The sequence below is a fragment of the Corythoichthys intestinalis genome, chromosome 15 (assembly GCF_030265065.1).
Source record: "Corythoichthys intestinalis isolate RoL2023-P3 chromosome 15, ASM3026506v1, whole genome shotgun sequence".
NCBI classification, from domain to species: Eukaryota; Metazoa; Chordata; class Actinopteri; order Syngnathiformes; family Syngnathidae; genus Corythoichthys; species Corythoichthys intestinalis.
This window is the reverse complement of record NC_080409.1, coordinates 31,678,428-31,705,119: the sequence shown is the minus strand read 5'-3', so window position 1 is coordinate 31,705,119 and position 26,692 is coordinate 31,678,428. Positions and strand designations below refer to the sequence as shown.

General features: G+C 38.9%; 1 protein-coding gene across 5 annotated transcripts; it reads left to right on the top strand.

Annotated features, from left to right (window-relative positions):
• Nucleotides 1–762: 762 nt before the first annotated feature.
• On the top strand, nt 763–26,472 carry vps39 (VPS39 subunit of HOPS complex). 5 transcript variants are annotated; one of them, XM_057860241.1, is made up of 26 exons: nt 764–962; nt 1,034–1,161; nt 1,256–1,445; nt 1,951–2,016; nt 2,078–2,142; nt 2,228–2,270; nt 3,999–4,093; nt 6,428–6,526; nt 6,602–6,694; nt 6,834–7,017; nt 9,778–9,898; nt 12,659–12,779; nt 12,860–12,989; nt 13,103–13,245; nt 13,339–13,479; nt 16,213–16,354; nt 16,467–16,553; nt 18,835–18,908; nt 18,977–19,193; nt 19,272–19,400; nt 23,945–24,047; nt 24,120–24,165; nt 24,226–24,375; nt 24,441–24,575; nt 24,647–24,738; nt 25,906–26,472. In XM_057860241.1, exons 3-26 carry the CDS (start codon nt 1,373–1,375, stop codon nt 25,982–25,984), a joined length of 2,628 nt encoding a protein of 875 aa, XP_057716224.1. In that variant the 5' UTR covers nt 764–962; nt 1,034–1,161; nt 1,256–1,372; the 3' UTR covers nt 25,985–26,472. The 5 variants fall into 5 exon arrangements, with proteins under 5 accessions (XP_057716226.1, XP_057716224.1, XP_057716223.1 ...); XM_057860240.1 differs by lacking the exon at nt 1,034–1,161; XM_057860239.1 differs by having other exon boundaries at nt 1,034–1,445.
• Nucleotides 26,473–26,692: the final 220 nt, after the last annotated feature.

Sequence of the window (26,692 nt, the reverse complement as noted above, 5' to 3'; positions counted from 1 at the left end):
CTTTGTCATGTATTCAATTGGATACGGAAAAGAATATCAGGATTAATGTTAAACGATATTTAAACTATTTTCAGTCTTAAGTTTATTTATTTATTTATTATTAAACTATTTTCAAATACGTATTACGGAAAGTGACATTTATGCTGCCTTCACGTGCGCTGGTCGTTCCCACGAGTGCGTCCTGTTCATGTGCTTTTTGGTGTTGTTACCAAAAAAAACAAAAAAAAAAAAAAAAAAAAACAGACACATACTTAATTTTGATTAGTTGTGTGGACAAAATTGTTTTAAACCTATTAAACCTATTAATTAATCGACCAACAAGAGGGGATGCATCAAAATGTAAACGGTTTTTGTTTGTAAACTAAAAATGATTAAAGACACTTGGTTGAAAGAATTTAATAGCCGTGCACAGCTACGTTATTATGCAGGCTTCAAAACAACGAACAAATTGAAAATAAATAATTTTTTAAAAAATTCTTCAACGGACAACTCATTTTTCGCCGTTTTGAATGGTAAAAGATGGTCTCATCTCGGTAACCCGGGTATCAAGATTCCCGGCTCTCACAGTAGAAAATACGTCTTGAGAGGCCGTTCACTTGTAATTTCCGACTGGACAAGTGATATTGAACATAATTACGACACCACTTGAAGGCAGCATTTCACAATTTGTTTGATTGGGCAAAACGATGTTTCTCAATCCATACTTTATCGCGAGATTTGAGCGAATATGAAAACAAAAGAAAACAAAACATACAGCTAGAAGCAAAAACATATAATTAAACATTTTAATCTACAAAGATACTTTCCTACCCGACAAAGTTCCAAACTAAACACCATATTTCTGTCAAAATGAACTCGTGTGTGCAAACTGACTTTAATTCGCTTCTCGTGAGCGAGATGTGACGAGAGTCACGTGCAGTTTCTAGTCAGCTGAAGCCAGGAGGAAGTGGCTCCGAGCTAACGTGGGTAACACTAACATTAGCCTGGTTTCTGTTTAAATGACAGTTTTTAAACTTTGGAATTGTCGTTGAAGTTCTGTATTGACGTTCGTGGACCAAGTTAACGACGCAATTTGCGTGGAAAGGGGCCCTAGTCTCTTGGCAACTACTTAGCTACGGAGCTAACTGTCAACTGTTGTTTTGGTCTTGGAGATATTTGACAGTGAGGACAAATTCTGTCTTCTTTGACTTCTGCTTGGTTTGTGAATGTTGAAACTACTCAATTTGGTTCGTGAACGTTAATATACTCCGGTTAGTTCATGAAGGCACCACCACTACCACCGTGACCAGCGGCCACTCAGTGGAGCACTCGGCCGTCGAGCCTCGCCTCACTCTCGGTTTGGAACCACCGGAGCGCCCTGCTGTCAGTCAAGATGCACGACGCCTATGAGCCGGTGCCGATTTTGGAGAAGCTTCCACTCCAGATTGACTGTATGGCGGCCTGGGGTGCGTTAAAAAACATTTAACCAGGAACTCAGTTACTGCCATTGACTGTGACAGACGTCCAATCCATTTTGACTGGGAAAGGCTGGCAGCAAATCCTTCCCGGTGAAAATGGATATGATAGCTATCACCATCAATGGATGAAAAGAGTAATAACGTAATTAATAGGGGTTCAAATCAGTCAATTCATAACAATAACGTATTTGTATTCAATTGATTTAATACAAAGTTATGAAAAAATTTAACACAAGTTACATATCACCTATAAAACAATCAAAAATACAAAGTAATTCTGTCATCATTTTTGTTGCTGGAACATCAGTCATTTGAATGGAAACAGCAAAATGGCATATCTGAAAGATGGTGATATTGACTGATGATAACAAAAACTACATGATGAGTGTGATTAAAAAAAAAAAAAAAAAGATCTGACGACATTACCCAAACTGCTGCTTATTGAAATGCAAGTTGAGTTAACTAGGCTCATATGTGAAATTTGTTCCCACAGAGGACTGGTTGCTTGTTGGAACCAAGCCAGGACACCTTCTTTTGTACAGGATTAAAAAGGATGCAGGTAGAAATTGGATTGTAAATGTTATTTTCCATGCCTGATGATTGGAATTTTCTATTTTTAGCCACCAACCTCTTCGAAGTCACACTTGAGAAGTCCAACAAGAACTTTTCCAAGAAAATCCAGCAAGTAATGATGCATTTAGTGCCAGTGTGTTGCCTGATTGTATCTATATGCCTGTATCTTAATCTGCCCTCTCTACTATTTTTCGCAGCTCTACGTTGTTTCGCAGTACAAAATACTCGTCAGTCTTCTAGGTGAGAGTTCTTCATTCTAACCCCTCTTTCCATTCTGATTTTATTGCTGTCTAGTTTTGTAGTGTTGTGCTCAAGAGCACACTATCTAAGACTATCAAAATCTATTTAAAAAAAAAAAATTGTGTCGTTATGGTTGCAGGCATTTGTAGAGAATCTGGAATGTTAGCAACACTAAAAAAATTTTTTTTAACCCCCTCTCTCCTTAAAATCACATCAATTCTTACTAAGCCTGTCGCGATATGCAATAATTCCATTTATCGCACAATAAATAAAAATGATGGCGGTAATTTTTCCACTGCGATTTATCGCCTCGCGCGTGCGACAGACGTGCTGTTAAAAGTTCGGATTTCTCGTTACCAACTACGCAAAATGCATCTTCGTTCTAGGTCTGGCAAAACATAGCGCCGGAGCCAATCGTTCCCATTATATCCTATGGTTCAATTCAGCGTATACCGGCTGCGTCAGTGCTCCGGATTGACTGCGGACCATCTCTGGCGTGCCAGCGTTGTTGACGTGTGGGCGCTCTTGTCAGGGGTGACATTTCACGCGGGGCGGCTATTTTTCGGCACAACACCGGATATTTACAACGAAGTCCGCCAAAACATTGTTACCGACTTGGCTGCTACAAACAACCTCGCTTTGACAACGGACAGCTGAATGGACATTGAGTGGCAAATTAAGAGCGCTGTGCTTCAAACTCGTCCTGTTTATGAAAGTCGATTGTCATATGTGGGTGTTGTGCAGTAACGAGCGGACGTGACGACTGTGGCTTTTGCTAACTGTTTTAATGCGCGCACACACTAGATGTCATGAAATAGCAAAGTAGATGTGCTCCGTCCCATGCCATTGGCTACGTGAGCCCAGAGTGATTATGGGACACGTAGTTCATTTACTACATCGATGAATTATAAACCGCCATGACTGAATGGAAGTTAAGAAGCCCAAATCAATCCATACCAGTGACAATAGATAATGCTGCAAATATTGTTAATTCAGTACGTCACACAGATGGATTCCGACCACAAATAGGATGTCTAGTAAACCTAGCTGCTAAGAGAGCTGTAGCAATTTTATACAAAATTTCTTCAGATCAGTAAGAAGTAAGCACATAAATATTATGCACTAAAATGCATGTTTATATGATGGCAATTTAATTTTTGCTCTTTAGCACAAAAAAACCCCAAAACAAAACATAAAATTTTTTTTTTTTTTTTCCAGAGCATTAAATGTATTGAATCGGATCGAAAATCATGTCCCCCCCGTATCAAAAATCGTACCGAACCGTGACTTAACTGTATCGTTGCATCCCTGTGGAACTCCATTGCAGAAGCTTTGAGGGGAAAAGTTTTCATTTGCCTAAATGCTTAAGTTATTAAGTGCAATTTTATTTTTTTCCCTTGAAAAACACATTTTATTTATTCTGTGTTTCTGTGAGGTATTAATATTGTTTTCTTTTACTTAAGAGGCATGCTCTATTTTTATTTGTGATTTCTCAAAAATGTATTTTGAATTTAAGAGTAAATATTTATCATTAAATGAGTGGACTTGATCTATTAATATATACTGTATTCTCACTGTGTTATTGTAAATTGGTTTTTAAAAAATGGGGGGGGGGGGGGCGCAATAATATAGCATATCGCAATAATTCATGAGATAAATTATCGCACACTAAAATTTGTTATCGCGACAGGCCTAATTCTTACTCTCTTTCTGTTTGTTTTCACACAGAGAACAATATCCACGTCCACGACCTGCTGACATTCCAGCAAATTACTGTAGTGTCCAAAGCCAAGGGAGCCACGCTGTTTGTTTGCGACTTGCAGGTGGGCTTTCCCATAACAGACCGACACACACTACTTTTTACACAAAAATGAGTAAATTGCTGTAAATTCTGTACTATAAACCGTACCAAACTATTAAGTCACATCACCCAGAGCTTACAAAAATTTAAGGGGGATAAACATGTAAACCGCATTTGACCATAAGCAGAATGTGTCCATTTGTTGCACAGAAAGATTTGATCAAAAATCTCTCTAAACCAATTTACATCAACAGTTGCGGCCTCCTTCTTATGCAGTTGTCACAGTGTAACAGTTCCTCTCTGAAACGACACAAACGCTTAGTTGAAAAATAGGTTTTTCACAATAACGAAGAAGATAAAAGTGCACGAAGAAGATAAAAGTGCACCTGATGGAGTCCTTCTAATGTCAAATAGTGCTTAACCCTTGAGAGTCGAAGGACGCGCCGGCGCGTCCTCAGCGCACGTCGTCTTTGAAGCGCCCTCATGTTTTAATTACGTCACCCACATGCCGTTGGTTGGTCTCGTTTTAAAGTGCGGAAGTTGCGGTTTACTCTCGTTATTATTTGAAGTCAATCGACCAACTAAAACGTGAGATATTGCCATTTAAGTTTTATAGTTTTATTGTCCTCTCAAAAAAACATTAAAACGCTGCATGGATCATTTGTTTATGTCTATATTTCCATCATTTCTTGTCCTTTTTCAAAACGGAAGCTCCATGAAAAAAACACAAATCAAACGAACCCTTTCGAAGTCACAGTGGAAGCACAAAATGCGTTTTTTAAATAGATATAACTGCCGTGCGAGGTTCCACCGAACGAGAGGGAGGAGTGTTCTGAAGCAGCGAGGTGGCGAGCGACGGCCGTGTGGCTCGAGCAGCGACTTTGTGTGACTTTGAGAATGAACGGAAAACTAAATTTAGCGCAAGCAATTGTGCTTTTTGATCAACTTGAGGAAGAGGACGGTCCAAATTCGTCATCATCGTCTTCTTCGGAAGAGTCCTCGAGTGAAGATAGTGACGGATTTGAACACGTGGGTGACGCCATCGACGAGCAGAGGTAAGCAACTCACTTTTTTTTTTTTTTTGATGCTGAAAAAGTTTCTTTTGAAAGTTTCTTTTGATATTGCAAGACAAAGTTAATTTTGATGCAATATAAGTGTGTGTTTGTGTACGTATATAATAATAAAATGTGCATATCAGATCAAAGTCGTACGTGCACTGTGTGTATCCAAGGCAGGAATTTATAATTGTGATGATCTTCTTTCTATATGAAGATTAGGGATGTAGCACATATTCAGCTATGGTATTCTTTCTATTGTCATACATATAGATTTCCATTATTATTTATTGCTGTATATATTTTTATTTTATACTTTATTATTTTCATAAATACTGACTTTTTCATGTACATTTATAGTGGCAATGAAAGTAAAGTGAAATGAAAATGGAAGGGTGGAAAGAGGACCGACACCCCATGGAAGTGTGGGCTGTGTGATGTCGCCCTGTGTCGAATTCCAGGACGAAACTGCTTTTCGGAGTGGCATGCCGGAAAAAAATTTAACTTGTTTATTGTAAATATTTTTGAAAATACTTTTTTTCCCAATGTTGTATATATTTTTTTTCCCCCACAATCAGTCTTCTCAATTTGTCTATATAAATGTGTGTTCAAGAAGCTTGATTGTGTGTACATAGTTTTCATCAGGTGATGGGCCGCAATACCTAAACTCATAAAGAGATGGCCTCTAAACACTTTTTGTGTTAGATGGTATATATTTTTTCGCTGTTCGGTCTGCTGTATATAACCTGTTTTGACTAGAGCATGTATAAAGGCAAAAAACGCCTATGGCTATACCTGTTGTTTATGTTGAATTGTCAAATATAAGACTATTTATTCTAAATTTTTTTGGTTGAATGTTCATCCCAACATGTTGAATAAATATTACAAAGTTTCAAAACGGTTCGTTACGCATGTTTGGTTGTCAATTGGACATCAATATTAAAAAAATTGACAAAACGATTTTGGAATTTTTGGTCTTTTTGGGCCCAAAATGATGATTTATAATTGGTCAGTGAATGAAACAACAGTTTGGACATGAAGTTCAAGGTGTCACAAAAAAAGGGACCAAACCAGGCCATCGTAAACAATTCTTTCTTTGAAATATAAAGGCAACTTCAAAGGCATGCAAAATCAGACAAAATAGGACCAGACCTTAAAGGGTTAAACAACCCTTAACTTAAAAGCTTAGTCGTAGCACAATGATGATGATTTGATGATTCACAATGATTCTTTTTACAGTAAATCTGTCACTTTACTCATGGCTAGCCTTAACTTTTTCCACGGTTCCTTTTTATTTTCAGCAAAGCAGCACTGGAGAGGAAACGCTGAGAATGTGTGTTGCCGTAAAGAAGAAGTTGCAGATGTACTACTGGAAGGATCGAGAATTCCACGAGCTGCAGGTACAAAGTCATACATCTCACTGGAAGATTTTCCAACTAAGTTTCATTTGAAAAAAAGAAAAATCTGTTCATCAGGGAGACTTTGGCACTCCAGATATTCCAAAGTCCATGGCCTGGTGCGAGAGCTCCATCTGCGTCGGCTTCAAAAGAGACTATTACCTCATCCGGGTACTTAAAGTTACTGTCCATTAGAGCTAGGCAAAATGACTGCCGATTTTCTTTCCCCAAATTTTCTTCCTTAGTCCGGATCCCAAATACGTTCAAAGAATCTAACTGTTTTATATTTTTCTGCTCGTGCTGTTTTCAGATGGACGGTCGCGGCACCATCAAGGAGCTCTTTCCAACTGGCAAACAGCTGGAGCCGCTAGTCACCCCTCTGGCAGATGGCAAGGTCGCTGTCGGGCAGGACGACCTCACTGTGGTGCTGAATGAGGAGGGGATTTGCACCCAGAAGTGTGCCCTAAATTGGACGGACATCCCCATAGCTATGGGTAAGTTATGATACATTTTTAGAGTGGACTTGGTAGTTTTTATACTTTTCTTTGTTATTAAAGTAATTAGTTGTAGCTTAACTTTTAGTTTTAGTATGTTTTTCGTATTCATTATCAGTGTTGTCAGTAATGCGTTATTGTAATCTGAATACTTCAGTAACGAGCAATCTAATGCGTTCATTTTTCCAAACCAGTAATCTGATTAAAGTTAGTTTCCTTAGTGTCTGTGCGTTACTATTTTGTTATTGCCTCATAATACCGTAATTTCTGGACTATAAGGCGCACCTGACTATAAGCCGCCACCCACCAAATTTGACACGAAAACAGCACTTGTTCATAGATAGGCCGAACTGGACAATAAGCCGCAGCTGACCTCACTGTATTATGGGATATTTTAATATTTACACCAAAATATATTAACCGGTAACACTTTATTTGACAGCGGCATCATAAGACTTTTCTAAGACCAAATGAGCCACCATAAAGCTTTGAACCAATTGGCTGCAAAGCTTCATTGCTTCAAGAAGCCTCATTTGGCCATCACTGCTCCCTTGGGGGAGACAGTCATCCTCTGCTGCCATCTGCTGTCAACACTGTTGTCGTCCAACGTGCCTCCTAGCATGCATTGCAGCGCTACAAATACTAAATAATAATCAAAATCCATGTTCTGCGCTAATTATTTCTTCAGTTACTCTTCCAGTTGTTTCATAAATTGCTAGCTCTGACATTTGGTAAAACTTTATTTGACAGTGGCACCATAAAACTGTCATAAGACCATCGTAGTTATGAAATGACACTGCCATGAGCATTAGTGACATCATGACAGATGATGACAGATCATGACATCCGGCAAATTATCTCACTTTTGAATAGAATCAAAAGATCCGAGCTGGACATATATGGAGTGTTGGTGACATAATTTGCCAGATGATACCTAATGACATCTGTCATAAGCATTCATTAACGGCCATAATAGTGTCATAATCATGTCATAATTATGACGGTTTTATGGCAATCTTATGAAGCCGTTGTCAAAGTGTTACCTATTAACCCAAATAAATCAACAAATAAGCCGCACTGGACTATAAGCCGCAGGATTCAAAATGAGGGGGGAAAAGTAGTGGTTTATAGTCCAAAAATTACGGTATATGTATAATGAAGACTATTGTAGTCATGTATGGAGAGTATTTTGAATAGAAAATGTTGGAAAGGGTCCTATCTTGTCACTACGGGTTTGTTTCCATGGTAAACGCTCACTGTTAGTTCCTGTTTTGGTCTCGAGTCACAGGCGCTAAGTGTTGTGGGACTGAAAAAGGCGTGATGGGTGCGGGGTGCGTATTCGAGCCGAGTGCAGCCACCTGTTGAGATGTGCGATGGAATGCTGATCTGTGTGTGTCCGTGAATGAACGCGAGTAGTTTTCCTTCATTCTGGAGGGTTCCAGCGATAGGTTAAAGCCGCCGCTACTACTACTACTTCGTAGCTTTGCCGTTACAATGGCTGGTAGTCATCGCTCCAAGTCAGCAAGCATTGTTTACATCATATTCGTGTTGCACATTTATGCCGTGAGGTAAAGTGTTGTTTTACCATCTTTGGGATGTGTTGTAAGTCCGATTGAGTGTAAAGTGCTTAGTTGCTGCCATGTTTTGTGGCCAAATTGACCGCGCGTGTGTATGGTGCACTTTTGGGTTGTGTGCGCACATTCGCACCTGCCCCCATCTTTGTGTTAATTGCACTGTTTATTGCACAATTCATTTGTGTGTTGTTGATTATTGTGCAGCCAATTTGTATTCTTTTACATTGGCACTGAGATGCTGTTAACCCTAAACCCTAACCTGAAGTTCAGAATTTTTAGGCTTAATCTTTGAGTTATCGGGGGTTTAATTAGTCAGTGGAGGTGATTTTAAAAAATTCAATGCAGTTTGTCAGTTATTTGTTAGTTTCAGGGCTCCTGAATCAGTTATTTGTTAGTTTCAGGGCTCATGAATGGATAAGCTAGCGCAAGTCAATGGTGGTTGAAATCAACTCAATCGACTAATTAATCCCCCACTAACTCGAAGATTAAGCCTCATGTGAAAAATTCTGATCTTCCTCTCTAAATTCAATTATCGGAAAGTCAATTACATGTGATGACATTTTTCTGTTGTCATTCTTATGTTGAGGCAGCAAAGGGAGGAAAAAATGGTAAAAATTACTTAAAAATAAATTACTTTTAAAGCAAATTAGTTGCCTTTATAATAAAGTAATCAGTAAAGTAACTAGATGACTTTTTTAAGCACAATCAGTAATCAGTAATTAATTTTTCAAGTAATCTGTGACAGCACTGTTTATAATAAATTCTTTTTTTTTAAATTCACTTTAGAAAATGAAGGAATTTTGAGGTAGTAAATAGAAAAGTTTTATCTTTGTTATTTAAGCTTTTTTTTTGTTGTTGATCAAAAAAATTGTAAAGAAAGTAAGATTGATAATAAATGACAAAATATTTACTATGAAATCATTGCCTGACATCCAATTCATTCAAATTGGGAGGACTGGCTGTGAATGCTCATGTTTCGGTGGCTTTGACAGTGTTAGACATTAGTATTTAATACACATGTACAATACAGTTTGTTATTGTTTTTTTTTTTTTTTTCTTTCTTTTCTTTTAACCATAGTTTTTATTTACTTCAGTTACCAAAAACCTTTTTTTCAATTTTAATTTTCATCAGTTCATACATTTTCATTAACAATAATAATGATGATTGACACACCCCCAACTCTAGAGCACCAGCCTCCATACATCATCGCAGTACTGCCCCGCTATGTGGAGATCCGAACTTTGGAGCCCCGGCTTCTGGTGCAGAGCGTGGAGCTGCAGAGGCCTCGTTTCATCACGTCGGCTGGGTAAGTTGCATCATTGAAAGTTCAAGTAAAAATATTGTGTAGAAAGAATAGTATCAATTGAGCCTCCACAATGTAACATTTGAACATAGCCATGGCATTGTGCGCACGCGCAATAGTCCCATTGCAGGACATGTGATTGTTTGTTTGTTTTTTGTTTTGTTTTTTTATGTAAACTTTAGTTTTTCTTTGAAAAAGCAGCAATTGTGCAGAGACATGACTTCCTGGATCCATTTTATATACACCAATCTTCATCATTCCCAGATAAACCCCGTAAGCCTGGATTAAACAGTATTATATGAATACTAGAGATGTGCCGATTGCATATCTTTGCACCGGAGTCCCGAGTCTCCTGATTTTGAGAATCTGCTGATACCGAGTCCCGATACGATACCGAAAGCTTTTTTTTTTTCGCTTTGACGAAAAACGCTGCCGAGAACAGCCTTTTACTTACACTGCTGGCCAAAAGTATTGGCACCCCTGCAATTCTGTCAGATAATGCCCAATTTCTCCCAGAAAACGCTTGCAATTACAAATGCTTTGGTAGTAATATCTTCATTTATTTTGCTTGCAATGAAAAAACAAAAAAAACAAAAAGAGACTGGAATTAAAAAAAAAAAATCATTATCATTGTACACAAAACTCCCAAAAATGGGCTGTAAAGTATCGGCACCCTTTGAAAAATCGTGGTGCTTCTCCAATTTGTGTAATTAACAGCACCTGTTACTTACCTGTAGCACATAACCGGTGGTGGCAATAACTAAGGGGCCGTTTACATGGTGACCCTCCGAGAATACGAACAATTAAAAAATTTGCATTTGCATTTGCGTCTCCATTTGAACAATGTCGCAATTCCGCATGAAAATTATGTAGTATTCATGCCAGGCCCTAAGGGGCAGTGCAGATTTACTGGGCGACAGAGAATGATGCACTTTGCCCCCACCAAGCTCCCTCAGCCCGGAAAAAAATATGCCCGCCCATTTGAAGCAATGTCATTTTTCTTTTGTTCAAAAAGGCACAAAAATTTAAACGTTCAACATATTTAATTTAAAAATATTATTAAAACAGTAAATTAAAGCCGACATTCCGCCATATTTGCTGTTTTTAATGTTTAGTAGCACCGCTGCGCACGCACAATGTGACATGTACGAGTGCTGACATTAACAGTGCGGACTCGCGCCCCAGGAGCCTTTGATATGCATGCCGAGGAAGCCCCCCTCAACCCCCCGCAATCAGATTCTTCCACTTTGGAGGCAGGATTCAGAATTTTTCGTCTTCGCCTTCCGTCTCCGCCGACACCATATGCACGCGAGGCGAGTCCGCAACTCAGTCATTGCGTCTTTGTGTCGCAGAGTCGCCATGTAAACTGCCCCTAAATCAGACTTGCAGCCAGTTAAAATGGATTAAAGTTGACTCAACCTCTGTCCTGTGTCCACATTGACCATGGAAAAAAGAAAGAAGACCAAGGAACTGACTGAGGACTTGAGAAGCAAAATTTTGAGGACGCATGGGAAATCTCAAGGCTACAAGTCCATCTCCAAAGACCTGAATGTTCCTGTGTCTACCGTGCGCAGTGTCATCATTAAGTCTAAATGCCATGGATGGCACTGTGGCTAACATCCCTAGATGTGGATCAATGAAAGATTGCGCGGATGGTGGATAAAAAACCTCGACTAACATCCAAACAAGTTTAAGCTATCCTTCAGTCCGAGGGTACAACAGTGTCAACCCGTACTATCCATCGGCATCTGAATGAAAAGGGACTCTATGGTAGGATACCCAGAAAGACCCCACTTCTGACTCAGAGTCATAAAAAAGCCAGGCTGGAGTTTGCCAAAACTTACCTGAGAAAGCCAAAAACATTTTGGAAGAATGTTCTCTGGTCAAGTGAGACAAAAGTAGAGCCTTTTGGGAAAAGGCATCAACATAGAGTTTACAGGCAAAAAAACGAGGCCTTCAAAGAAAAGAACAGTCAAACATGGCGGCAGTTCCTGATGTTTTGGGGTTACTTTCCTACCTCTGGCACTGGACTGCTTGACCGTGTGCATGGCATTATGAAGTCTGAAGGCTACCAACAAATTTTGCATCATAATGTAGGGCCCAGTGTGAGAAATGTGGGTCTCCCTCAGAGGTCATGGGTCTTCCAGCAGGACAATGACCCAAAACACACTTCAAAAAGCACTAGAAAATGGTTTGAGAGAAAGCACTGGAGACAACTAAAGTGGCCAGCAATGAGTCCATACCTGAATCCCATAGAACACCTGTGGAGAGATCTTAAAATGGCAGGTTGGAGAAGGTACACTTCAAATCACAGAGACCTGCCGCATTGGCCAGAGAAGAATGGTCTAAAATTCCAGCAGAGCATTGTAAGAAACTAATTATTGGATACCGGAAGCGGTTGTTCGCAGTTATTTTGTCTAAAGGTCGTGCTACCAAGTATTAGGCTGAGCGTGCCAATACTTTTGTCTGGCCCATTTTTGGAGTTTTGTGTAAAATGATAATTTTTTTTTTTTTTTTAATTCATTGTTTTGTTTTTTCATTGCAACAAATGAAATGAATATATTACTCCCAAAGCATTTGTAATTGCAATCATTTTCTGGAAAAAAATTAGCATTATCTGACAGAATTGCAGGGGTGCCAATACTTTTGGCCAGCACTGTATCATACATCACTACTGACAAGCAACCCTGTTTTCCCCTACCTCAGTTCTTGTTGTTTGGAAACATTGTGAAAAGATTTGTTGTCTTGCCTCTGCTTTCATAGGCCAAATGTTGTGTACGTAGCCAGTAACCATTTTGTGTGGCGTTTGGTGCCCGTGTCTATCGCCACGCAAATCCGGCAGCTGCTGCAGGACAAGCAGTTTGAGCTCGCTCTTCAGCTGGCAGTGAGTGAAAGAATACATTTGTGTTTTGGCCTTGTGTTAGCTATTTTAGGATGCATTTTATACATTTTCCTTCCCACCAGAAGATGAAAGACGACTCGGACGGTGACAAAAAACAGCAGATCCATCACATCCAGAACCTCTTTGCCTTCAATCTGTTTTGCCAGAAGCGATTTGACGACTCTATGCAGGTCTTTGCCAAACTGGGCACAGGTGTGTAGGACTCACAAGCTTGCTCCAATTTTCCTAGACAACATACATCAGTGGAATTCAATGAGGTTTTTCAAAGATTCACAATAGGCGACTCATCATAAACGTTTGCCCAGATCCCACCCATGTGATCGGCCTGTACCCGGACCTGCTTCCGTCCGATTATCGCAGGCAGTTGCACTACCCCAACCCCCTCCCTGCACTATCTGGAGCAGAGCTGGAGAAGGCCCACCTGGCACTCATCGATTACCTCACGCAGGTGTCTTTACAGTGGAATGCTATCGCACAGTGTCTTTTTGGAAAAATAGCATGAGTAGCAGTCATAAAATGTGATGGCATTTCCCCACCACAGAAACGCAGCCACCTGGTGAAACAGCTCAACGACTCGGACCCATCCACAACATCGCCACTCATGGAGGGCACGCCCACCATCAAGAGTCGCAAGAAGCTGCTGCAGATCATCGACACCACGCTGCTTAAATGCTATCTGCACGTAGGTACACTTTTCACACCCGTTTGTACCCTGTCAGCTCAAATGGATTGAACGTATATCGCCGTCAGTGACACAAGATGATCACTCACCGCGATTAAGGCTGTCACTAGCAATTTGGCATGTGTTGGTATGAGATTCTGACGTTATGATAACCTTAATCATAAATCGGTATCACGGTATTGCAATTACAGCTCTAAAATGTGTTACTTTGAAATATCTGGGTTTTAAAGAAAAAAAAAATCCACTGAAAAGGATTTTCATTTTTTCTCAAAACATGTTAGCAAATTGGAACATAAGTATATGCTAAGTCGAAATAAAAGAAAAAAATATATATATAATTTTAAACAATGCAGTCCTTTAGGTGAGCGTAAACCTACAGCCACAGCTTAACATTGTCATCATCAGAACAAAAATAACTGAATTATTTTCCATGAAAGGCACGTGTGTATGACTCATATAGTGTTTACATTGTACAGTCTTTCTCAACACAGACAGTTGCCAGAAGAAAAAAAACGTTTTACCACCGCTAGACGCACTAAACATGCTGGAGTTTACTCTCGTAGCTGGTGGGAAACATTCATGATGGTGTTTACTGACCTTTAATTTTGTATAAATGTGAATTCATATTCGAGGTATTGCCTCCTCGGCAGCCACCCTCCGCAAACATGTTTTACATATCGGTTGGCCCTCCTCCTCCAAGCCGCGGCCGCTTTAACTTTTCTGTAGCCAAAGTATTCCGATTCCAGCTATTTCATTTTCTTCGATAGGGAGGAAAAAGTTCTGGAGTTTCACCTCCTCCAGCCGTCGTGTAGCACAGCTGACTCACTGACACAGAGCAACAACCAATGGGGGAGGATTGAGCCTTGCAGCTGCGATTACTTATTGAACTGTTATACTACAAATTGAGGATCTTTTTGTGTCACTTCCTGTAGATTTTTAGTAACTATATAAATTTTTGGGGGAAATTTCAGGTCACCTTATTAACTCATTGGCTGCCATTGATGGCTCTAGACATCCAATCCCTTTTGACTGAGAGGGGTGAATGAATGTAGGTTAATTCACCCCTCCTGTAGTCAATGACAGCCAAGATAACCCTATAACGATTGAAATTAAAAGTGTTCCATGGTTTGTAATTTTTGTGATTTTTTTTTTTTTTTTTTTTTGCGATTTTTTTTAAGGTGGGTTGCGTGTTTTTGCAGTTGGGTATTTTATCTGTTTTTTTTTATGCGTTTAAGTGTTTTAGCAGTGTTTCGGTTTTTTTTTTTTTTTATCATTTAGAGTAGGATTTTTTTGCTGAGATTTTTCATGTTTTTTCGGGGGGGTGGCACTGATTTTGGGGCATTTCTGGATGGATACATAGATAAATATAATCGACTTCTTTCATCAAGCACTACAGAAAACAGAATATCTACAGTTTTTTTTTTTTTTTTTTTTTTTTTTAATTAAAAAAAAAAATTATGTAGGGAAAAACATTTTTTAATAACAAAAAATATATACATAAAATAAAACTGGTATTTTTTTCCAAATTGAAAAATATAAATATAATTTTAAATCAAGAGAGGATATTTTTTAGGAAGACACTCAAAAAAAGAATTATCTATAAGTGAATATTAGAGGTGTGCAAAATTTCCGATTCTTAGATTATTCGCGATTCGGCCGTGGAAGATTCGAGAACGATTCACAAACATCCAAATTCCGATTATTAAAATATGTCAAGTAAAGCGGAAGTACACAACACTCAGCGCGCCACGCGGTCTTCGGGACGGAACGGAGCGAGAGTAGCTAAACATCATGCTTCTCATTACCTGGCCTCTCGGGTAATGCCAATGCTCAACTCACGGCTCTAGCTCAACTCATGCCACGAGATAAAAAAAACACAACAACATACCTGACTGCTGCCGAAAAGCTGCTACAAAGTACATCCAAATAATGTTACGGTAGATATCATTTATATAGTACTAGATGCAATATAGATTCGGTCGCGTTAGCAGCACATCTACAAAAAGCTAGATGCGGGCGTTAGTAAACGGCCGCCATCTTAAAGCAGTACACTTCCCTGCAAGGCTGTTGTAGCGAACCTTCCAAGCAAACCTAATTAACTTTTTATCTAAAATACTCCTAAATCGGTAAAATATTGACTTGAGTCTATCTTTAAAATAGTTTTAAAACTTTCACATGTCGAAAGTAGACAAAAGGGAAATTATGGAATAACGGGAGCAATTTTAACAAATTTAACGGTTGATTCACAACATTAAATTAGTTGAATGTAGTTTAAAGCTGCTGATACAGAATGGGGACTGGAGTTTTTTATTTAATGTTATTTTTGTATATTTGTTTACTGCTATATGTTAACTTGATACTGAAATAGTAGTGTGGTTTAGCCTGAGAGTATTTTTGAACAATTTTGGAACTAATGTACAAAACATAAAAAAAAAAAGAAGAAGAAAAAAAGAAAAAAGAGGAGGGGGATGCATCAATAATCGTTTTATAATCAAATCGGAGCCTCTGAATCGTAATCGAATCGTTAGGTGCCCAAAGATTCCCAGCTCTAGTGAATATACTGTCAAATTAATTTGATAAACGATTAATCGTGGCAGGCCTAACTCATGTCTCCCAGTTCTAATGAATTGGACATTCCTCCCTGTCAATGGCTGTGCATGATTTAAAAGATGTAGAATGTTTATGAGAATCCATCTGAAAAGACATTATTTTTTGTTAATTTTTGTGTTCTAGACCAATGTAGCCTTGGTTTCGCCCCTACTGCGCCTGGAAAACAACCACTGCCACATCGAAGAAAGCGAGTATGTGCTAAAGAAGGCGCACAAGTACAGCGAACTCATTATTCTCTACGAGAAGAAAGGCCTGCATCAGAAAGGTAACGCATGACAGCACGTTAACGTTGTTGATTGTACATGTATTGGCTTTCAAATCTTTCAGCACAGTGCAGAGGTAATGTCATCCTCTTCTCTTCCCTCAACTCACCTCAGCTCTGCAGGTTCTATTGGACCAATCCACCAAGGCCAACTCTCCCCTGAAGGGCCACGAGCGCACCGTGCAGTACCTCCAGAGGCTGGGTAAGCAACTACAGAAATGACGTTTCTTTCGTTACTGTTGCAAAGGAATGTCAACCCTTTTACTCCGACTTGTTGTGTGGGCCATGCGTCTTGGATTTCTACAATTCAGAAAAAAACACCCCAAAATAGCACTTCGATATCTACAAGAACCTTAACTTGTCCTTGGCTACCAGCATGTTAGTGAGGCTGGACAACCACCAAATTAAGTATCGTATTTTCTGCACTGTAAGGCGCATCGGCGTATTTGGCGCACCTATGAATGGATTTTAAAACTGCTTTCATATATAGGGCGCACCGCATTATAAGGCGCAGTAGTAGAAGTAGTAGTGGTTGGGGTTGAATTATGCATCCATTAGATGAGGCTTGCCTAAAGGGAATGTCATGCCAAGACGAACCAACATTGATCCATATTTAAGGCGCATCCGATTATAAGGCGCATTGTTGGCTTTTCAGAAATTTGAAGGTTTTGAGGTGCGCCTTATAGTGCGGAAAATACTGTACAAAATACAGGACATTTTTAGGAACATTTATTATGCAGTTCAGCCATTAGATAATGACTTGAATGTGTTTTATTTCATTTTCAAAATTCACTGTAGAACACTGTCATTGAACCTCATCAACTACCAAGGTGTCTTGATTGATTGCTTAATGTCCAAATCAAGTTTTTCTTAGTTTCGGTTATTTTCTATTATACGTGCTTTAGATTTAATCAGTTTTTTTTCCCCAATTCAATTCGTTTTGAATACCGAAATTTTATAACGGGGTTCACCCCGATCCTTAAAAAGTCTTAAGAGGCATTAAATCTATAAATCTAAAAATGAGGCCCTAAATGGCATTAAAACTAACTTTTGCAGGTCTTAAATAACATGCAATTAATTGAATTTCATAATTACATCAATTTTCAGACTATAAGCGCACATGACTATAAGCCGCCACCCACCGAATTCGACACAAAAAAGGCATTTGTTCATAGATAAGCCACATCAGACTACAAACTGTCCTCACTGCTGGGATATTTACTAGAGCTGGGAATCTTCGGGCACCTAACGATTCGATTACGATTCAGAGGCTCCGATTTCATTATGAAACGATTATTGATGCACCCCTCCCCCCTTTATTATTTTTTTTCTATGTTTTGTAGATTAGTTCCAAAATTGTTCAAAAATCCTCTCAGGCTAAACCAAACTACTATTTCAGTATCAAGTTAACATATAACAGTAAACAAATATACAAAAATAACAGTAAATAAAAAAACTCCAGTCCCCATTCTGTATCAGCAGCTTTAAACTACATTCAATTAATTTAATGTTGTGAATCAACTGTTACAGTTGTTAAAATTGCTCCCGTTATTCCATAATTTCCCGTCTGTCTACTTTTGTCAAAGTTTTAACACTATTTCATCATTTAAAGATAGATTCAAGACAAGATTCTGCCGATTTAGGAGTATTTTAGATAAAAAGTTAATTAGGTTCGCTACAACAGAGCCTTCTAGAGAGGTCTACTGTTTTAAGATGGCGGCTGTTTACTTACGCCGGAAAGTGTCATTTCGCATCTGTGTTCAATAATACATGTTCTAACACCGACGTTGTCTGTCATTTTGCATCTAGTTCTACATATATATGATATCTACTGTAGCCGTAATGTTTGTAGCAACTAGCAACTAGGCGTTGTTTGTAGCGGCTGTCAGCCACAGTCAGGTATGATTGTTTTTTTATCTAGCGGCATGAGATGAACATGATATTTACTCTCGGTCCGTTCCTCATTGCGTCCCAAAGACCACGCTCACTGTGTTTTACTTCCGCTTTACCTGGTATAATTCAATAATCAGAATTTGGATATTTCTGAATCGTTCTCGAATCTTCCACGGCCGAATCGCAAATAATCTAAGAATCGGAAATTTCACACGCCTCTAATATTTACACCAAAAGATGTTAAGCGGTAACACTTTATTTGACAGAGACGTCATAAGACTGTCTTAGGACAGTCATAATTATGACATGACACTGTCATGAGCATTAATTATTGCTTATGATAGATGTCATTTATTGTTATCTGGCAAGTTCTCACTTTTGAATTGATGTAAAAGATCTGAGCTGGACATTAATGGAGTTAGTGACATTTTGAAAATTCCCCCCGAATTTTTCCCTTTTATCTCGGAATCACTGTGCGGCCTCCCACTCAATTTTGTAAATATGCAATCTTAAGTGATCTCAGTGATGGTAATAGAATGTCTCTGAAATATCTTTCATTTTGTGTTGTTCCTCTGATTCCACTCATGCAGGTGTTGAGAATCTGGGTATGATCTTTGAGTTCGCTCCCTGGGTGCTGAAGATCTGTCCCGAAGATGGGCTAAAGGTGCAATTTATTTACCAAGACTTACTCACGCTGCGATCTTGTAACAATGACGAGGAAATATCTTCCAGATCTTTACGGAGGACCTGACCGAAGTGGAGACGTTGCCACGGGACAAGGTGCTCAACTTCCTAAAAGAGGGCTTCAAGGAACTGGCCGTCCCATACTTGGAGCACATCATCTACGTGTGGGACGACAAGGGCCCCGAGTTTCACAACACCCTCATTCAGCTCTACCTAGAGCGCGTCCAAGGCCTGATGAAGCAGTACCTTAACTCGCTGCCAGAAGGTCTCGACTGAAAATGAACAGGATCACCTGACCGATACAGTCAATAAGTTGTTTATATGAAGGAAAAATGTATATCAGGAGTCGCGGCTGTGCCGGCGGGCATGGAGAAAGGTGAGCTGGGAGAGTTTCGGAACAAGCTTCTATCCTTTCTGGATATCTCCAGCAGTTACGAGCCGGCGCGACTCATCAGCAACTTTCCCTTCGACGGTAGGAAAAAGGAAAACCCTTCATTTATCATTACTGTTGGATGGATTTGAATAAAATAGAAAGCCTTTATTGTCATTGTACAGATTTTAAAGCTTTAAAATAGCATGCATCACATAAAACAAAAGCAAAAGTACGGCTAATACAAAAAACTAGGGCTGCAGCTATCGATTATTTTAGTAGTCGATTAATCGATGAACTAATTAGTTCAAATAATCGAGTAAGGAACATAAAAAAATTAAAATACCTGAGCTGAACCTCAAACGGTATAAAAAAATAAATACCGTAAATGAGGATCTCTGTACAACAAAAGAACAATTGGCTAATTTACATAGGAAAACTCCGCTAGCTTAAATGCTGTAAAATGCAAACTTTTTTTTTTTTTTTTTTTACAATGCTCTTATCAAATGGTTCACACACATATTCCCACAAAAAACGGCCAAATATACCTATAAACTAAATTAAGGAATGCATAAAACAAAACTTTGGCTCAAACAAAAACTTAGCCTTTGTTGGTCTTAACAGGGAGCAGCTGGATTAAGCCATGTGAAATGAGGCAGACTAGAGGGCAGTGTATCCACCCAAATAAATCTAAATGCAAACACTTTCAAAACAAACCATTACAACGCCACTTTAATTAAACGAATACTCGAAGCAGCAAAATTTAATTTGAATCTTCTTTTCTAATCGAATACTCAAGTTAATCGATTAATCGTTACAGCACTACAAAAAACACATGTTACAGTGTACACGGATTGGGAATAAAGTTAATAAGTGACCAGCAGCAACTGGTGATTTAGTGGTAATTTAACAGTATGTACAGTGCCTTGCAAAAGTATTCGGCCCCCTTGAACCTTGCAACCTTTCGCCACATTTCAGGCTTCAAACATAAAGATATAAAATTTCAATTTTTTGTCAAGAATCAACAACAAGTGGGACACAATCGTGAAGTGGAACAACATTTGTTGGATAATTTAAACTTTTTTAACAAATAAAAAACTGAAAAGTGGGGCGTGCAATATTATTCGGCCCCCTTGCGTTAATACTTTGTAGCGCCACCTTTTGCTCCAATTACAGCTGCAAGTCGCTTGGGGTATGTTTCTATCAGTTTTGCACATCGAGAGACTGACATTCTTGCCCATTCTTCCTTGCAAAACAGCTCGAGCTCAGTGAGGTTGGATGGGGAGTGTTTGTGAACAGCAGTCTTCAGCTCTTTCCACAGATTCTCAATTGGATTCAGGTCTGGACTTTGACTTGGCCATTCTAACACCTGGATACGTTTATTTTTGAACCATTCCATTGTAGATTTGGCTTTATGTTTTGGATCATTGTCCTGTTGGAAGATAAATCTCCGTCCCAGTCTCAGGTCTTGTGCAGATACCAACAGGTTTTCTTCCAGAATGTTCCTGTATTTGGCTGCATCCATCTTCCCGTCAATTTTAACCATCTTCCCTCTCCCTGCTGAAGAAAAGCAGGCCCAAACCATGATGCTGCCACCACCATGTTTGACAGTGGGGATGGTGTGTTCAGGGTGATGAGCTGTGTTGCTTTTACGCCAAACATATCGTTTTGCATTGTGGCCAAAAAGTTCAATTTTGGTTTCATCTGACCAGAGCACCTTCTTCCATATGTTTGGTGTGTCTCCCAGGTGGCTTGTGGCAAACTTTAAACGAGACTTTTTATGGATATCTTTGAGAAATGGCTTTCTTCTTGCCACTCTTCCATAAAGGCCAGATTTGTGCAGTGTACGACTGATTGTTGTCCTATGGACAGACTCTCCCACCTCAGCTGTAGATCTCTGCAGTTCATCCAGAGTGATCATGGGCCTCTTGGCTGCATCTCTGATCAGTTTTCTCCTTGTTTGAGAAGAAAGTTTGGAAGGACGGCCGGGTCTTGGTAGATTTGCAGTGGTCTGATGCTCCTTCCATTTCAATATGATGGCTTGCACAGTGCTCCTTGAGATGTTTAAAGCTTGGGAAATCTTTTTGTATCCAAATCCGGCTTTAAACTTCTCCACAACAGTATCTCGGACCTGCCTGGTGTGTTCCTTGGTTTTCATAATGCTCTCTGCACTTTAAACAGAACCCTGAGACTATCACAGAGCAGGTGCATTTATACGGAGACTTGATTACACACAGGTAGATTCTATTTATCATCATCGGTCATTTAGGACAACATTGGATCATTCAGAGATCCTCACTGTACTTCTGGAGTGAGTTAGCTGCACTGAAAGTAAAGGGGCCGAATAACATTGCACGCCCCACTTTTCAGTTTATTTGTTGAAAAAGTTTAAATTATCCAATAAATGTTGTTCCACTTCACGATTGTGTCCCACTTGTTGTTGATTCTTGACAAAAAAAATAAATTTCATATCTTTATGTTTGAAGCCTGAAATGTGGCGAAAGGTTGCAAGATTCAAGGGGGCCGAATACTTTTGCAAGGCCCTGTATATGACAATTTACAGTACTCAGACTAGGAGGCAGATAGCTAACTTGAAATGACAGTTAGTGCATAAATATTGATGTAACAGAGCAAAATAATGTTACACATATTGGATATGCAGTATCCAAATTGAGACTGATGTCTGAGAACGGATTACTTGGTGAGATGCATACAGAGGTGGTTAGTAACACTGTACATGTACTCCGCTACAGTAGTTTTACTAAGCCATACTTTTTGCTCTGACTAAAGTAGATTTGTGAAGAAAAAAACTACTCTTACTCCGCTACTTTGGGCTACACGGGTTGTTACATTTTTCCTCTTTGGTCTACGTATTAGATTTTTTTTTTTTTGCCAGCGGTGCCAAGAATAGCGCTTCTAATTTCACCAGTGAGACGTCGCTACAATAATCACATGACTCTGTTACACCAATCAGACGCAAGCTTGCCGTTCTATGATCACGCCAGCCTGATCAATAACATGCCGTCTTTAAAGCACCGTAAATAAATGAAGTATTTTACATAGACCGCTGCCCTCAACATGAATCAAAAACACGGATTTAAACCTCTCTCCCAGTTTTTATTTGGCACTGATTGACCACGGAAAACCGGAGATATGATCCTTAATTAATTAATTAATTTCATATTAGTAACAATGAAGGAACTATTCACTATTCAAACTAGGAACTATTTTCTCCACTAGAGGGAATTCATGCTCTTCGGATGAATAATGCTTAATTTCTGTCATTTTTCAGTTTTTTTTTTTTTTTTTTTTTTTTTCTTTTTTCTGTAATGGGTTATTGTACAATATCATAACAAAAGTTCATATAGATAAGTTTGTGCTGAGAGGAAAAAAATATTGTTTAAATAAAAAAAAATAAAAAAATCAAACAAAAATAAGTAGTTACTTACAATACTACTCATTACCTGAGTATTCTTTTCACTGGATACTTTTTTACTTGTATTTAAGTACATTTTTTGAATTACTTTTACTGGAGTAATATTATTTTGAAGTAACGGTACTCTTACTTGAGTCAAATCTTTGGCTACTCTACCCACCTGTTGGGTCTAAAACTTGTTCTTTAACTTAGTTATTTACCCAAGGCAAGCTGACAAAAGGCAAGGCATGAAGTGAGACAGAGTCAGAGAGTTGACGTTTTTCAACCTGCAGGTTGGGAGAGCAAGGAGACAGAGTTCCGCGATCAATGCTGTCTCATCAAAGTCTCTCTCCGAGCTCCCCCGTGCTGCTAACTTTTATTGAGGGCTTGTTGCTGGGCAGAATATAGTTACAACACTGTTGTCCAACGTGGCAGTTTCGATCGGACAAGTTCCTTATTCTAGTCATTGATTTAACAGTCACACTCTTGATTGAATTAACAGTCACACTCTTGAGTGGGCAAGATATCTTTGTTTTGAACACACATTTGTACTCAAAGTACTGTAGCTTGGTGGAAAAGTACTGAGACGTTGTGCGATGAATCAACATATGTGTGTGTATCTATTTATCAGCAGAATGTGAGCAATTGCCGGTAATAAAAATGTAAGCACATGATTATGGGCTAAAACTGTGGGAGAGCAAACTGGCATAATATATTTGGCATACAAAAACAAGCTTATCTTGCATTACCTTTGGATGCATGTGACAATGTTGTGGCATTATCAATGGAGTGATAGTGACATTTCAGTGCAAATTTGTGTATGGTGACAGCTCTTGGAATGAAACTGTCAGTATGTATGTCCACAAAAATCGGGAATATTTACATATGTTATTCATATATTGATTATTATTCCCATTTAGTGTTTCCACATATGACATAATAACTCCAAATATGTTTATTCATATTTACAGTTCTTATTTGACCAAATTTGGTAATTTATTAAAAATGTCCTTTTACTTTATTTGAAGAATATTCAAATACAATATATTTACACATATAAATATATTTTTAATTCACTTTTTTAGAAAAAAGTATTCGTTTTATATTTTTTTTTTTGTATTTTTTTCCTTTTTCTTTTTAAAAATGTTATACTTGTGATAGCAATTGAGTGTGCTGGGTTGCTGTCATTAGTGATCTGACAAGTGAGACAATTTCCACTATTTCTTCCAAGGCCTTCTGGAGGAACGGGCGCTGCTGCTGGGTCGCATGGGGAAGCACGAGCAGGCGCTCTTCATCTACGTTCACGTCCTGAAGGACACGCACATGGCCGAGGAGTATGCACGCACAAACAAAAGCACACGCTGACAAAGTTGATGTAATGACAACTTTTGCTCCCCTCTGCGCAGGTACTGTCACAGCCACTACAGCAGCTCAGTGGAAACCGATAAAGACGTGAGTCGGCAGTCGACGATAACGTTTCGGCAATAGACGTCCGACCCTCTACGTCTGCAGGTGTATCTGTCCCTGCTGAGGATGTACCTGTCCCCCCCGGACGCGCGCTGCCTCGGGCCCATCAAGATGGAATTGTCGGAACCCCAGGCCAACCTGCAGGCCGCCCTCCGGGTGCTGGAGCTGCACCACAGCAAGCTTAACACCACCAAGGTATCACCACCAGCCTGGGAAACCCACAAAAGGATGGGTGCGCTAAAGTGTTTCTTCTGGCGCAGGCCATCAACCTGCTGCCGGCCAACACTCAGATCCGCGAGATCCGAGTCTTCTTGGAGAGCGTCCTGGAGGAGAAGGCCGAGAGGAAACGCTGCAACCAAGTGCTCAAGAGTCTACTGCAGGCGGAGTTCCTCAGGGTGAATGCGGCACGCTAGTGTCTCGCTACCATTCAAATAACTCTTGAACTTGACAGTTTGGGGGTTTTCAGGTGCAGGAGGAGCGCATCTTTCAACAGCAGGTCAAATGTGTCATCACGGACGAGAAGACGTGCAGAGTTTGCAAAAAGAAGATAGGAAACAGGTCCACTTTTCTTTTTCTCTTTTGAACAGAGTGATTGTTTCACAATATGGGCCATTTTATTTCATGCTAACATAATGCCACAATTGAGTATAATTTTGATTATTGTAGCTTTCTTTGTGGTCTTTCCCAGACCCCCACCCCCAAAAAATATCATTTTAAACTAATAAAACTTTTTATTAGAAAATACTGTAATTAAAATATTTGCCGCATATTTATTTTAATATTTAATTTTTTCTTTTATTTATTTATTTATATTTAAGTTAATAGTTCCTTTTTTAATTTATATTTAAGTTAATAAATATTATGAGCAATTTTAAAAACAAATACATTGTTTTCCTTTTTTTATTATTGAAAAAACTTACAAGTTTTAAGCTTCATAAAACAATATTTACTGAAAATTAATTTGAATCTTTAGTTTGTCCCATTTTTAGATAAATGAATAAAAATTACCCAATTCTTAAAATAAAATAAAATAAAATTATTGAGAATATTTTTCAGTGCTTTTTTTTGTTTTTAACTTTTTAATTAAAAAACACTATAAAATACAGGTAGTCCCCGGGTTATGAACGAGTTCCTATCCTATACTGGCGACGCAACCACAGTTTCCGCGTAAATCGGAATTAACCCTTTAAATTCCCCTAAATCTCAAAATAACTATCCAATATTACACATCATTGTACAGTCCTTGCTAGAGCTCCGAAATGACGATGTCAGACATCTGTGCCATCGTTGCCTGACTTTATTCAGCGGTTCATGACATCAGCACTTGCAGAATGTAACTAAAATGAAAATGAAATGAAATCAGATCATCTTTAAAAACAGCAATTAAAAAATTTGCGTTTATACCTAGCTGCTGATACCACGATAACAATCCACAAAAACGATTAGCATCTATCAGTTAGCATCCACACAATAGAGGTGGGAATCTTTCGGCACCTAATGATTTGATTACGATTCAGAGGCTAAGATTCGATTATAAAACGATTATTGGTGCACCTGTAGTAAAAGTAAAAAGTATAGCTTGGTAAAACTCTTACAAGTACATTTTTCTCGAAAAGGTACATGTAATGCTTTATTACCCACCTCTGGTAGGAATTTGATTCCTAAATTACTATTGTTTTGGCGATATTTATGGTCATATTAACCAGAATCTCCTGTTTCTTGCAGCGCGTTTGCCAGGTACCCCAACGGCGTGGTGGTGCACTACTTTTGCTGCAAAGACCGCAACGCGTGTCCAGCAGAGTAACACTCCGACACAACATCCTCTTTCACAACAACTCCGAAATGAAAGAAAAAGGAAAAGATTCCTGGAATTAGACTTTTTTGGGTGGCCTTTTCCATAGAGGACGCTGGACTGTTATGCCTTTTTTCAGATTTTTTTCGGCATTTTGATTTCTGCTCACACAAAGACTCCAGTTTCAAGTGTTTTCATTTTCACCACTAATATTTTTTTCTTTTGCCTGTTATGTTCAATCCTAATTGTACATTTTCACCTCACAGATTATTTATTGCTTGAAAGAGAGTCAAAGGACGAAAGTTTCTTGCGTGCATTTGTGATTTTTATTTAACGCAAACAACGGATTGCCACATCCGACGCGCCGAATGTTTGCGAACATCCTGCTACACTTTTCTAACTTTGTTTCAAGTTTGTTTGTCCCGGCTTTAATTTCTAATAAAGATTTTGCAGCAGGATTTGACTGTTAGCCTTCAGACACAATAAAATAACAAAGCAAATCACTTGCCTAGTGTCTAATTTATGTGTTAACCATAAGCGGAGTTTGACTTTTGGGGCAGGGGGGCACAACATGCTGATGACCCCAAAACACACTGTCAGCAATAAAATTAACTTACAGGAATATTTAGAATAATAAGCTGACAATGAGCGTTATTTTGTTTCCCATCATTCTTGAAGGGAATTCTAAATCAGGCTGCTTAGGCAATACATTTCACCAAG

Coding starts and splice junctions, on each gene's coding strand:
- vps39 (XM_057860240.1), top strand. CDS start 1,373: ATGCACGACGCCTATGAGCCGGTGCCGATTTTGGAGAAGCTTCCACTC. Junction 9,899..12,658: donor CGTTTCATCACGTCGGCTGG/GTAAGTTGCATC, acceptor CTGCTTTCATAG/GCCAAATGTTGTGTACGTAG. Junction 24,576..24,646: donor TGCAGGCGGAGTTCCTCAGG/GTGAATGCGGCA, acceptor GGGGGTTTTCAG/GTGCAGGAGGAGCGCATCTT.